The following is a 14,526-nucleotide window of genomic DNA, read 5'->3' as shown; positions in this document are numbered from 1 at the left end:
TGAGAAAATATGTTTATTTTAAATTAAAAATTTTGTTGGCCAAGTTGTAGAAAAATTTTATGTGTTCGTGGTGAATATGTATGAATTGACACAGTTGAATAAAACACACTTGTGTGTTAAAACAGTCCTCATGCATACATATTTGTGGAAAAAATAATTGACAATTACATGAAATTTAGCAAACAATTTTTGTCTTAAATTCCTGGCCACCACTGTAGGTCAAAAATCGAGGTTGTCCTGGTTTTTTTCCTTATATTTCAACCATTTGTGGACCGATTTTCTCGATTTTAACCCAGATATGCCGAAGGCTTGAGCTTGATCATTTTAAAAGTTCTTTTATATTATTTTGGAAGCAAATGAGAAATAAAAAACAGTGCAATTATAGTTTTTAAAAATTTATTGAAAAAAGTGGTTTTTTAAGTCGTCCAATATAGAGGACATTGGAGTCACAACAACAAAACTAAAGCGCAATAATGAAACCTTCATGCATATAACAATCAAGCTAATCTTCATAAATATAAATTCAAAAATATAGTATTTATTCACTTGTAAATGTACAAAATTTTACATTCCGTACAAACGAGATATGTCCATAATGTCTGAATATGGGCATTATGAAAATATCACAAATTAAAAATTCAATAACTCAAAAATAGTAGCAAAAAATAATGCGATCACACAATCTCCCATGAGTTTTTGGTGAGTACTAAAAGTATGTGAACAAAAAAATGGTATTTTGATAAACGTGACGTATCCTGTAAACAAGAACTACATGTAGTACAGTCGGCATATCTGGGTTAAATACCAACCGAGCGGGAAGAATTCCGGTGATATTGATGTATGAATCGTGTATACTTTATAGTGGAAATTACAAACGAAATGACAAACTTATATATCGATGGCTTAATAAAAAAAGGCGTAACTCGAATTTTTGTTACTTTACAAGAGAAGGAAAAAACTTAATAAAATCCATAAAATTTTAGACACAAAATAAGTTTTAATGCAATTTTTAATAAGAAGAGACATCATATTTTATTTCTCATTTAAAATTTATTTTTTATTTTAATGGAGTTATTTAATATCAGCCTTTTTTCATTGATATTTTTGAAAAAAACGTAAAATTAGTTACGCCTTTTTTATACTAAGCCATCGATATACTTATCTCGTGAAGGTGAAGGGTATAAAAATGTAAATACTTACGCTGAAAATATTCTAAACTAGTTGGCAAATAACTCGAAGTTTTACAGTATTTTTCATATATTATCCGTATTAAAAAAATTATGCAAATGTTCGTAACTTGAATGTTTAACACCTGCATGATTATACTTAATTTTGTAGATTAGCGTGATCATAAAATATCTCAGAATTTTTTTTATAAATTATTAGAAAAAACTGCTTGTTACAAAACAACCAATATTTTTGTTACGCAAGGGAATGTTTTCTGTAATTAAAGCAAATAAAAATTAATAAAAAAAAAGATAATTTCTCTTATTTTATTATTTCATTATGGCCAGTACTCATCGAGGAAATTTTAAAAACTAATCGATCACTCGAATAATACAAAATTAATAGACTATTATTCAATTAAAATTAAACTCGAATAATTGACAACCCTAGGAAATACCAATTTTTGTTTTGCGTAATTGAGTTTATTGAAATATTTCCAAATGCCTTTAATGTAATAATCCGTACTACAGTAATATTTTTAAAATTGCAAATCGGTATCAACTTTCAAATTGGAAAATTCTTAAAATTCCAGTCTAAATTTTAAAATTAGATCTTCTAAATAGTAACCAAACAGTAAAAAATCATTAAAAAATAAGGAATCAAGAAAGGAAATTATCCTGTTTTCTTTCCTTTCTAATGAATTAACTAAACCTCCTGTACTGATCACAGATGTCTGAATAGAAAATCATTATAAATATTTACATACATTTTGAACACACAATTTGAAAATTTACGGTTTCAATTTGAACAGAAATATTATTTATATTAAGTGTGAATACACATTAATAACAAGTTTAATTGCATTCCATAGCATTTGTTTGTTAATTAAAAACAAAATTTATGCATCCTCAATTTTGTTGGCGGTCTCTAGAGAAATTTCGTTTCATTTTTAGCAGTGTAAACAACAGTTGTATGAAAATTTTTACTTTAATGTTTAATGTACGAATTCAGTCAATTTTAACACTTGTTCGAATTAGGTAGTGCAGAGTTTGTGTCTTTTTTTGTTTGTCTTCAACTTTTTGATAGAGTTACATTAAACGTACATATTATAACTATCAATAATAAAGTTAGCATCAAAACAATACACATTCAATTCAATTCAACTCATTCATAAGAAATTTCATTTCAATGTATGAAAAAGTAATAAAGAAAATAAATGTATGGCCACAAATGACATTACTGCCGTTAATATGACACAACAGCTGAAAATCCACTTACACACAGAGATTTTTTTTATAAAAAATAAAAACAGTTTGTGATGAGCTGCTCATGTTTATGTATTCAATAGGAAATGTGAAGATGTTCCTTGTTTGTGATGATGATGCTGCTGCTGGTGGTAGATGGCTGCTGCTTGTTTGTCTCACTGTCAAACAGGCAGTCAGGAGAGAAAGTTTTATTTGTTTTCACTTTTACTTGATGCTGCAGATCCACGACCGGGTGTTGTCTTGAAATTTTATTTCTTTCATCTTTTCAGTTTTTTTTTTTTTGGTTTGTTTGTTTTTTGGTAAAAGGTCAGGACTTGTCGTCGAAGTAAAAGATTGAAAAATGTATGATAAATTCATACATATTTGTGGTATAACACAGCCTTAATGTTGGCTCACAATTCAAGCAACCAAGTAACCGCAGCACAGTGGAGCCAATCTGCAAAAAACAGGTAATAAATTTTAATCTTCTAAACTACTGGTCAGATGCTTAAATGATGTATGAAAGAATAGAGGAGGAAAACATAGAATTTAAGTAAATTAAATGTGTGACCTCCATTGCGGAAGATATTTCCTAAAAGCAAAACGAAAATTTATACTTCCGTTATCACAAAGTTTGATTCATTGAAATCTGTCCATTACAAATTGTACAAAGTTGTCCCTATCAGAGGTGGTCCACTTTGACACCCAGTATCTCAGCTTGTATTCTATCAGGTTGGTCACAAATATAATTTCCTTAAAGTACATTTCCTCCTCTACGATTCGTTCATACATAATTTTTCAATCGGACCACTAGTTTTGAAGTTACAGATTTATTTCCACATTTTTTCAGTTCCACCACTGTGCAGTGGTTGTTTGTGTTGGTGGAGATGGGATTTTACTGCATAATACAAAAGACTCAGGACATAAACTTTGACAAAATATAGATAAAAACGAAAGACTTAAGAAACCAACTTGTTGTTTGGCAGCAGAATGTGGGCAGCGGAAAAGACTTTAAAACACGAACCTTTATCAAAAATGCATACAATAACAACAACAAATTTAAATTTGAACAAATTCGCGGAATTAACAAATAATTTTCGCAAAAAAACTAAAAATTATGAAATTTATTCAATATATTTTTTTCTTTGCAGCTAATGGCTTTTCAATTGTGAATTCAACAAAAACCAAAACAAACAAAAAAATAAATAACAACATTAAAATTACTGTCTAAAATTACAATATGGCCACCTCATTGTTTACCGATTGCAGCAGCATGCAGGGCTCAACCACTAGTTCATCCAGTGACATGTTGACTCTTACCACCGCTGCCTCCTCTTGGTGCGCCATACCAGCATCTACGCGCATACGTCTGATACGTTTGCTAAGACCTCACAGTCGCCGCATTTTAGTAACACCGGGCGCTGTGCCATCCTATGGTTTCTCCGTAAGGGGTGGCAAGGAATTTAGAGCGGGGTTTTTTGTATCCAGTGTGGATCGTAATAGTGAGGCGGAACAAAAGGGTTTGAGGGTGAGTATCACATTAAATATAAATACATATTTATTAGATCAGTTCTGACAACTACTCTTGATAAAAACGTGCCGTTCAGCGTCTCCAAATGCCGTAGCAAGCGCTAAAAATGCACAATATTGTTTTCAAATGAAATCTTGAATCAATAGAAATATTTGGAAAATTAAAATTCAAAACTATTGTTAGCTTTAATTTTGAAACATGTATACAATAAAAATTTATTCAAAGTGTAGGTCATTGCTAGCTATGACCTTTTCCCATCTTTCTGGCAACATATCTCTTAACGATATATGAGTGATTTTAGATTTTTCATATAAAAATCGATATTTGGTGGGAAATAAGAGTGATCACAGATTATTGTCGTTTTTCCTCTAGGACCTCTTATTAACGATATATGAGGGATTTTAGATTTATCATATAAAATTCGATATTTAGTGGGAAATAAGAGTGATCACAGATTATTGTCGTTTTTCCTCTAGGACCTCTTATTAACGATATATGAGGGATTTTAGATTTTTCATATACAATTCGATATTTGGTGGGAAATAAGAGTGATCACAGATTATTGTCGTTTTTCCTCTAGGACCTCTTATTAACGATATATGAGGGATTTTAGATTTTTCATATAATAATCGGTATTTAGTATTTAGGAAATAAGAGTGATCACAGATTATTGTCGTTTTTCCTCTAGGACCTCTTATTAACGATATATGAGTGATTTTAGATTTTTCATATAAAAATCGATATTTAGTGGGAAATAAGAGTGATCACAGATTATTGTCGTTTTTCTTCTAGGACCTCTTATTAACGATATATGAGGGATTTTAGATTTTTCATATAAAATTCGATATTTGGTGGGAAATAAGAGTGATCACAGATTATTGTCGTTTTTCCTCTAGGACCTCTTATTAACGATATATGAGGGATTTTAGATTTATCATATAAAATTCGATATTTAGTGGGAAATAAGAGTGATCACAGATTATTGTCGTTTTTCCTCTAGGACCTCTTATTAACGATATATGAGGGATTTTAGATTTTTCATATAATAATCGGTATTTAGTATTTAGGAAATAAGAGTGATCACAGATTATTGTCGTTTTTCCTCTAGGACCTCTTATTAACGATATATGAGTGATTTTAGATTTTTCATATAAAATTCGATATTTGGTGGGAAATAAGAGTGATCACAGATTATTGTAGTTTTTCCTCTAGGACCTCTTATTAACGATATATGAGTGATTTTAGATTTTTCATATAAAATTCGATATTTGGTGGGAAATAAGAGTGATCACAGATTATTGACGTTTTTCCTCTAGGACCTCTTATTAACGATATATGAGTGATTTTAGATTTTTCATATAAAATTCGATATTTGGTGGGAAATAAGAGTGATCACAGATTATTGTCGTTTTTCCTCTAGGACCTCTTATTAACGATATATGAGTGATTTTAGATTTTTCATATAAAAATCGATATTTAGTGGGAAATAAGAATGATCACAGATTGTCGTTTTTCCTCTAGGACCTCTTATTAACGATATATGAGTGATTTTAGATTTTTCATATAAAAATCGATATTTAGTGGGAAATAAGAGTGATCACAGATTATTGTCGTTTTTCCTCTAGGACCTCTTATTAACGATATATGAGTGATTTTAGATTTTTCATATAATAATCGGTATTTAGTATTTAGGAAATAAGAGTGATCACAGATTATTGTCGTTTTTCCTCTAGGACCTCTTATTAACGATATATGAGTGATTTTAGATTTTTCATATAAAATTCGATATTTGGTGGGAAATAAGAGTGATCACAGATTATTGTCGTTTTTCCTCTAGGACCTCTTATTAACGATATATGAGTGATTTTAGATTTTTCATATAAAATTCGATATTTGGTGGGAAATAAGAGTGATCACAGATTATTGTAGTTTTTCCTCTAGGACCTCTTATTAACGATATATGAGTGATTTTAGATTTTTCATATAAAATTCGATATTTGGTGGGAAATAAGAGTGATCACAGATTATTGACGTTTTTCCTCTAGGACCTCTTATTAACGATATATGAGTGATTTTAGATTTTTCATATAAAATTCGATATTTGGTGGGAAATAAGAGTGATCACAGATTATTGTCGTTTTTCCTCTAGGACCTCTTATTAACGATATATGAGTGATTTTAGATTTTTCATATAAAATTCGATATTTGGTGGGAAATAAGAGTGATCACAGATTATTGTCGTTTTTCCTCTAGGACCTCTTATTAACGATATATGAGTGATTTTAGATTTTTCATATAAAAATCGATATTTAGTGGGAAATAAGAATGATCACAGATTGTCGTTTTTCCTCTAGGACCTCTTATTAACGATATATGAGTGATTTTAGATTTTTCATATAAAAATCGATATTTAGTGGGAAATAAGAGTGATCACAGATTATTGTCGTTTTTCCTCTAGGACCTCTTATTAACGATATATGAGTGATTTTAGATTTTTCATATAATAATCGGTATTTAGTATTTAGGAAATAAGAGTGATCACAGATTATTGTCGTTTTTCCTCTAGGACCTCTTATTAACGATATATGAGTGATTTTAGATTTTTCATATAAAATTCGATATTTGGTGGGAAATAAGAGTGATCACAGATTATTGTCGTTTTTCCTCTAGGACCTCTTATTAACGATATATGAGTGATTTTAGATTTTTCATATAAAATTCGATATTTGGTGGGAAATAAGAGTGATCACAGATTATTGTCGTTTTTCCTCTAGGACCTCTTATTAACGATATATGAGTGATTTTAGATTTTTCATATAAAATTCGATATTTGGTGGGAAATAAGAGTGATCACAGATTATTGTCGTTTTTCCTCTAGGACCTCTTATTAACGATATATGAGGGATTTTAGATTTATCATATAAAATTCGATATTTAGTGGGAAATAAGAGTGATCACAGATTATTGTCGTTTTTCCTCTAGGACCTCTTATTAACGATATATGAGGGATTTTAGATTTTTCATATACAATTCGATATTTGGTGGGAAATAAGAGTGATCACAGATTATTGTCGTTTTTCCTCTAGGACCTCTTATTAACGATATATGAGGGATTTTAGATTTTTCATATAATAATCGGTATTTAGTATTTAGGAAATAAGAGTGATCACAGATTATTGTCGTTTTTCCTCTAGGACCTCTTATTAACGATATATGAGTGATTTTAGATTTTTCATATAAAATTCGATATTTGGTGGGAAATAAGAGTGATCACAGATTATTGACGTTTTTCCTCTAGGACCTCTTATTAACGATATATGAGTGATTTTAGATTTTTCATATAAAATTCGATATTTGGTGGGAAATAAGAGTGATCACAGATTATTGTCGTTTTTCCTCTAGGACCTCTTATTAACGATATATGAGTGATTTTAGATTTTTCATATAAAATTCGATATTTGGTGGGAAATAAGAGTGATCACAGATTATTGTCGTTTTTCCTCTAGGACCTCTTATTAACGATATATGAGTGATTTTAGATTTTTCATATAAAATTCGATATTTGGTGGGAAATAAGAGTGATCACAGATTATTGTCGTTTTTCCTCTAGGACCTCTTATTAACGATATATGAGTGATTTTAGATTTTTCATATAAAAATCGATATTTAGTGGGAAATAAGAATGATCACAGATTGTCGTTTTTCCTCTAGGACCTCTTATTAACGATATATGAGTGATTTTAGATTTTTCATATAAAATTCGATATTTAGTGGGAAATAAGAGTGATCACAGATTATTGTCGTTTTTCCTCTAGGACCTCTTATTAACGATATATGAGGGATTTTAGATTTTTCATATAATAATCGGTATTTAGTATTTAGGAAATAAGAGTGATCACAGATTATTGTCGTTTTTCCTCTAGGACCTCTTATTAACGATATATGAGTGATTTTAGATTTTTCATATAAAATTCGATATTTGGTGGGAAATAAGAGTGATCACAGATTATTGACGTTTTTCCTCTAGGACCTCTTATTAACGATATATGAGTGATTTTAGATTTTTCATATAAAATTCGATATTTGGTGGGAAATAAGAGTGATCACAGATTATTGTCGTTTTTCCTCTAGGACCTCTTATTAACGATATATGAGTGATTTTAGATTTTTCATATAAAATTCGATATTTGGTGGGAAATAAGAGTGATCACAGATTATTGTCGTTTTTCCTCTAGGACCTCTTATTAACGATATATGAGTGATTTTAGATTTTTCATATAATAATCGGTATTTAGTATTTAGGAAATAAGAGTGATCACAGATTATTGTCGTTTTTCCTCTAGGACCTCTTATTAACGATATATGAGTGATTTTAGATTTTTCATATAAAATTCGATATTTGGTGGGAATTAAGAGTGATCACAGATTATTGTCGTTTTTCCTCTAGTGTGATTTTAGATTTTTCATATAAAAATCGATATTTAGTGGGAAATAAGAATGATCACAGATTGTCGTTTTTCCTCTAGGACCTCTTATTAACGATATATGAGTGATTTTAGATTTTTCATATAAAAATCGATATTTAGTGGGAAATAAGAGTGATCACAGATTGTCGTTTTTCCTCTAGGACCTCTTATTAACGATATATGAGTGATTTTAGATTTTTCATATAATAATCGGTATTTAGTATTTAGGAAATAAGAGTGATCACAGATTATTGTCGTTTTTCCTCTAGGACCTCTTATTAACGATATATGAGTGATTTTAGATTTTTCATATAAAATTCGATATTTGGTGGGAATTAAGAGTGATCACAGATTATTGTCGTTTTTCCTCTAGGACCTCTTATTAACGATATATGAGGGATTTTAGATTTTTCATATAAAATTCGATATTTGGTGGGAAATAAGAGTGATCACAGATTATTGTCGTTTTTCCTCTAGGACCTCTTATTAACGATATATGAGTGATTTTAGATTTTTCATATAAAATTCGATATTTGGTGGGAAATAAGAGTGATCACAGATTATTGTCGTTTTTCCTCTAGGACCTCTTATTAACGATATATGAGTGATTTTAGATTTTTCATATAAAATTCGATATTTGGTGGGAAATAAGAGTGATCACAGATTATTGTCGTTTTTCCTCTAGGACCTCTTATTAACGATATATGAGGGATTTTAGATTTTTCATATAAAATTCGATATTTGGTGGGAAATAAGAGTGATCACAGATTATTGTCGTTTTTCTTCTAGGACCTCTTATTAACGATATATGAGGGATTTTAGATTTTTCATATAAAATTCGATATTTGGTGGGAAATAAGAGTGATCACAGATTATTGTCGTTTTTCCTCTAGGACCTCTTATTAACGATATATGAGGGATTTTAGATTTTTCATATAAAATTCGATATTTGGTGGGAAATAAGAGTGATCACAGATTATTGTCGTTTTTCCTCTAGGACCTCTTATTAACGATATATGAGTGATTTTAGATTTTTCATATAAAATTCGATATTTGGTGGGAAATAAGAGTGATCACAGATTATTGTCGTTTTTCCTCTAGGACCTCTTATTAACGATATATGAGGGATTTTAGATTTTTCATATAAAAATCGATATTTAGTGGGAAATAAGAGTGATCACAGATTATTGTCGTTTTTCCTCTAGGACCTCTTATTAACGATATATGAGTGATTTTAGATTTTTCATATAAAATTCGATATTTGGTGGGAAATAAGAGTGATCACAGATTATTGTCGTTTTTCCTCTAGGACCTCTTATTAACGATATATGAGGGATTTTAGATTTTTCATATAAAATTCGATATTTGGTGGGAAATAAGAGTGATCACAGATTATTGTCGTTTTTCCTCTAGGACCTCTTATTAACGATATATGAGGGATTTTAGATTTTTCATATAAAATTCGATATTTGGTGGGAAATAAGAGTGATCACAGATTATTGTCGTTTTTCCTCTAGGACCTCTTATTAACGATATATGAGGGATTTTAGATTTTTCATATAATAATCGGTATTTAGTATTTAGGAAATAAGAGTGATCACAGATTATTGTCGTTTTTCCTCTAGGATCTCTTATTAACGATATATGAGTGATTTTAGATTTTTCATATAAAATTCGATATTTGGTGGGAAATAAGAGTGATCACAGATTATTGTCGTTTTTCCTCTAGGACCTCTTATTAACGATATATGAGTGATTTTAGATTTTTCATATAAAATTCGATATTTGGTGGGAAATAAGAGTGATCACAGATTATTGTCGTTTTTCCTCTAGGACCTCTTATTAACGATATATGAGGGATTTTAGATTTTTCATATAAAATTCGATATTTAGTGGGAAATAAGAGTGATCACAGATTATTGTCGTTTTTCCTCTAGGACCTCTTATTAACGATATATGAGTGATTTTAGATTTTTCATATAAAATTCGATATTTGGTGGGAAATAAGAGTGATCACAGATTATTGTCGTTTTTCCTCTAGGACCTCTTATTAACGATATATGAGTGATTTTAGATTTTTCATATAAAATTCGATATTTGGTGGGAAATAAGAGTGATCACAGATTATTGTCGTTTTTCCTCTAGGACCTCTTATTAACGATATATGAGGGATTTTAGATTTTTCATATAAAATTCGATATTTGGTGGGAAATAAGAGTGATCACAGATTATTGTCGTTTTTCTTCTAGGACCTCTTTTTAACGATATATGAGGGATTTTAGATTTTTCATATAAAATTCGATATTTGGTGGGAAATAAGAGTGATCACAGATTATTGTCGTTTTTCCTCTAGGACCTCTTATTAACGATATATGAGGGATTTTAGATTTTTCATATAAAATTCGATATTTGGTGGGAAATAAGAGTGATCACAGATTATTGTCGTTTTTCCTCTAGGACCTCTTATTAACGATATATGAGTGATTTTAGATTTTTCATATAAAATTCGATATTTGGTGGGAAATAAGAGTGATCACAGATTATTGTCGTTTTTCCTCTAGGACCTCTTATTAACGATATATGAGGGATTTTAGATTTTTCATATAAAAATCGATATTTAGTGGGAAATAAGAGTGATCACAGATTATTGTCGTTTTTCCTCTAGGACCTCTTATTAACGATATATGAGTGATTTTAGATTTTTCATATAATAATCGGTATTTAGTATTTAGGAAATAAGAGTGATCACAGATTATTGTCGTTTTTCCTCTAGGACCTCTTATTAACGATATATGAGTGATTTTAGATTTTTCATATAAAATTCGATATTTAGTGGGAAATAAGAGTGATCACAGATTATTGTCGTTTTTCCTCTAGGACCTCTTATTAACGATATATGAGTGATTTTAGATTTTAAATATAAAAATCGATATTTGGTGGGAAATAAAAGTGATCACAGATTATTGTCGTTTTTCCTCTAGGACCTATTATTAACGATATATGAGTGATTTTAGATTTTCATATAAAGATCGATATTTAGTGGGAAATAAAAGTGATCACAGATTATTGTCGTTTTTCCTCTAGGACCTCTTATTAACGATATATCAGTGATTTTAGATTTTTCATATAAAAAGCGATATTTAGTGGGAAATAAAAGTGATCACAGATTATTGTCGTTTTTCCTCTAGGACCTCTTATTAACGATATATGAGTGATTTTAAATTTATCATATAAAAATCGATATTTGGTGGGAAATAGGAATGATCACAGTTTATTGTCCTTCTTCCTTTAGGACTTCTTAACGATATATGAGGGATTTTAGATTATTCATATAAATATCGGTATTTGGTATAAATTAATTTTAACTCGTATAATATAAAAAACTTTATTTTCAACTAAGAATGAATGTTTCAATAAAGAATGAATTATCAAAGGAAGGAGTTCAGTATGTTTAAAGTACTTAAGAATTAAAGAAATGTTTAAGAGATAAAATTTAATTAAATTTTGAAGATTTAATTTAGGATTAATTCTTTCGAACATGAACCTAAGTAAGCTAATTTTAAATGGAAATTGTTGCACATGTTTGATCGCTTAATGGTATCTTAAGAAATTGTTTTAATATTTGTAAACTAAATTAATGTAATTAGCACCTCAGTATTGTCACCAAAATCTAGAAAATTTTCTATTAAACTATAAAGACGCATGCCAATAGGGAAAATAAATAAAAAACAAACAGAAAGTCTTTTAAATTAGAACAGTCAAACACTGAAGACACTGCATTTTTACTTTCACTGACCAGATGTCCGATATTTAAGCTAAAATTCAAACTATTCAGGGAAGGTGTTTCACGTACCATTTACAGAAAGTGCGTAATGTAAAGAGAGACATAAATAAATTCTATACAGCAACATCGAACACATTTACGTGACGTACAGCTTAAACACATTCTCACTCTTGCCATAACTATGTTGAGGTAGACGACATCATACTTCAAATGACCCAAATGACGAGTGTTCATACGCCATTACTTATAAATAAAAACAAACAAACAATATTTATTATTTTAAAGTGTTTCTTTTTTGAAATTTATGTGGTTATGTCTACTTACAGATTGGTGATCAAATACTGCGTATTAATGGATTCAGAATAGATGATGCCATACACAAAGAATTCGTGCAACTTGTCAGCCATCAAGAACGTTTAACACTAAAAGTACGCAGTGTTGGCATGTTGCCAGTTAAAGAGTGAGTATTATTAATGCTTTAAAAGTATAACTTAGTTGTACTTAAGTGTAAGTAATTAATTTATATAAAATTTTTATTCCAAAATTCTAGCAAAGATAACGACTGTCTTACCTGGAATGTGGTTAAGGCACCTAGTATTAGTTCCACCACCTCTGAATGTTCTTATCAATCCTCAGAGCGTACGGAACGTACTCACAGCCGTAATCATGGTGAACGTGTTATAAATGTGGTGCTTAATGTGGCTCCGCGCACCAAATTGGGTTTGGGTATTTGCAAGGGTCCCGAATGGAAGCCCGGCATATTTGTGCAATTTACTAAGGAGAAAAGTGTAGCTCGTGAAGCTGGTCTAAGACCAGGAGATCAAATTTTGACGGTAAATAGCATCGATTTTTCAGATGTACTATTCAGTGAAGCGGTGGCAGTTATGAAGAGTTCAAATAAACTGGATATGACAGTACATACGGGAGCTGGTTGTGATCTATTTCCGGGAGAATCCAGTGGTTACAATAGTTCGGCCAGTTCAGTGACCGGCGATCAAAGTCCCTGCTGGGCTGACGTGAAATCTAAACGTTTAACTGCTGTGCGGGAAGAAAGCTCAAGCTCAACACAACAGGCTTCGGCAAATTGGAATCAACCTTTATATGCCAATGAAAGGAAATGTCGTTCAAAAACCATAACCGAAAGAAGTGCCAACTCGAATTTATGTGCCGCCACAAATCTACCAATACGACAAACTTCCTGTGCAATCACCACACCATGCCCTCCTACAATACAGGCAAACGTTAAAAAGGAAATTAATAAAACCATTATTAAATTATCAGAAAATGGTGCTACTTCCATTAACAATACATTTGTGGACAATAACACACCACTTTCCTCTAGCACTGGCACTATTCGAAAAACCTTGACCACAACACACAAAGAAAACAGAGAAGAAACCGCAGCCATGGAAGGAACTCTAACGAAATTTAATCAAACACCCAAAACACCAAATGTTTTGCCACCACCACCACCCATGAACATGTTAAATCATGCACAACACTCACATCATCAATTCAATTTTCCAAGTGATGCCTTAATGACCTCAACTTCAACGTCTGTTCCAGCGGCCACAGCAGCTTCATCATCCAACACCTATACCAAGTGTTTGGGTCATGATGATGGCGATATAAAAATTGGTGGTGTGGCTGCCACCATGCAACGTTATCAATATGCCAACCTTCAATTGGCCAAATTGAATAAAGCGGGCTCAGCGGCAGTCGATAGCTCAACATACTCAAATGTTAATTTGAATATGGAAAGTGAGAAATCGATTAGCAGTAGTTATAACGATGGATGTAGTCTGTCTAGTGCCATTACGGAGGAACTTAAGAAGAGAAAAGCGGTAAGTTGTAGCAATTTATAAATACTTAGGTTTCTATTCTCATTACGTTGTTTATTATAAAGTTTTCATCCAATAGTTAGTGAGAATTTTAAAGAACATAAGCTTCTTCAATAATTATAAAAATCGGTGAATTCTTCCTTTAATTGTAGAGCATCTTGACTCTTTAAAAACCTTTCGGGTTTTAACGTTTTGAGAAAGATTTAATAAAGAGATGTGATGAAAGAGATAACTTGACTATTGATCTCAATTTCAAAATTAACCAAGTCATACTATAAAAAACTGTCAACTTCATGACAATTAGATCTTCCGGAAGTACACTCAGGAAAAATAGCACTGGGAGCCCAATAGCAATAAATTCTTATATGAAAAGAAACAAGGTTGGCTACCGATTACAAACTGTTTAAAGGAAGGGACTGTAGAGGTATTTTAGGGGTAACAGTAGTCAGCCTTAAAAATAAGTAATTTAATGACAAAGGAGATGGCAGATTCA

General features: G+C 30.8%; 1 protein-coding gene across 1 annotated transcript in view; it reads left to right on the top strand.

Annotated features, from left to right (window-relative positions):
* The first annotated feature begins 3,636 nt into the window (after window positions 1-3,636).
* The window catches only part of LOC135956881 (GATA zinc finger domain-containing protein 14), a 28,970-nt gene continuing 18,080 nt past the window's right edge, over window positions 3,637-14,526 (top strand). The window contains exons 1-3 of the mRNA XM_065507482.1: window positions 3,637-3,939; window positions 12,519-12,652; window positions 12,743-14,036. Coding sequence (XP_065363554.1) covers window positions 3,652-3,939; window positions 12,519-12,652; window positions 12,743-14,036 — 1,716 coding nt within the window. The 5' untranslated portion in view covers window positions 3,637-3,651. The remainder of the gene's footprint in view (window positions 3,940-12,518; window positions 12,653-12,742; window positions 14,037-14,526) is intronic.

Source organism: Calliphora vicina, chromosome 4 (assembly GCF_958450345.1).
Source record: "Calliphora vicina chromosome 4, idCalVici1.1, whole genome shotgun sequence".
NCBI lineage: Eukaryota > Metazoa > Arthropoda > Insecta > Diptera > Calliphoridae > Calliphora > Calliphora vicina.
This window is presented reverse-complemented; position numbering and strand designations above follow the sequence as displayed.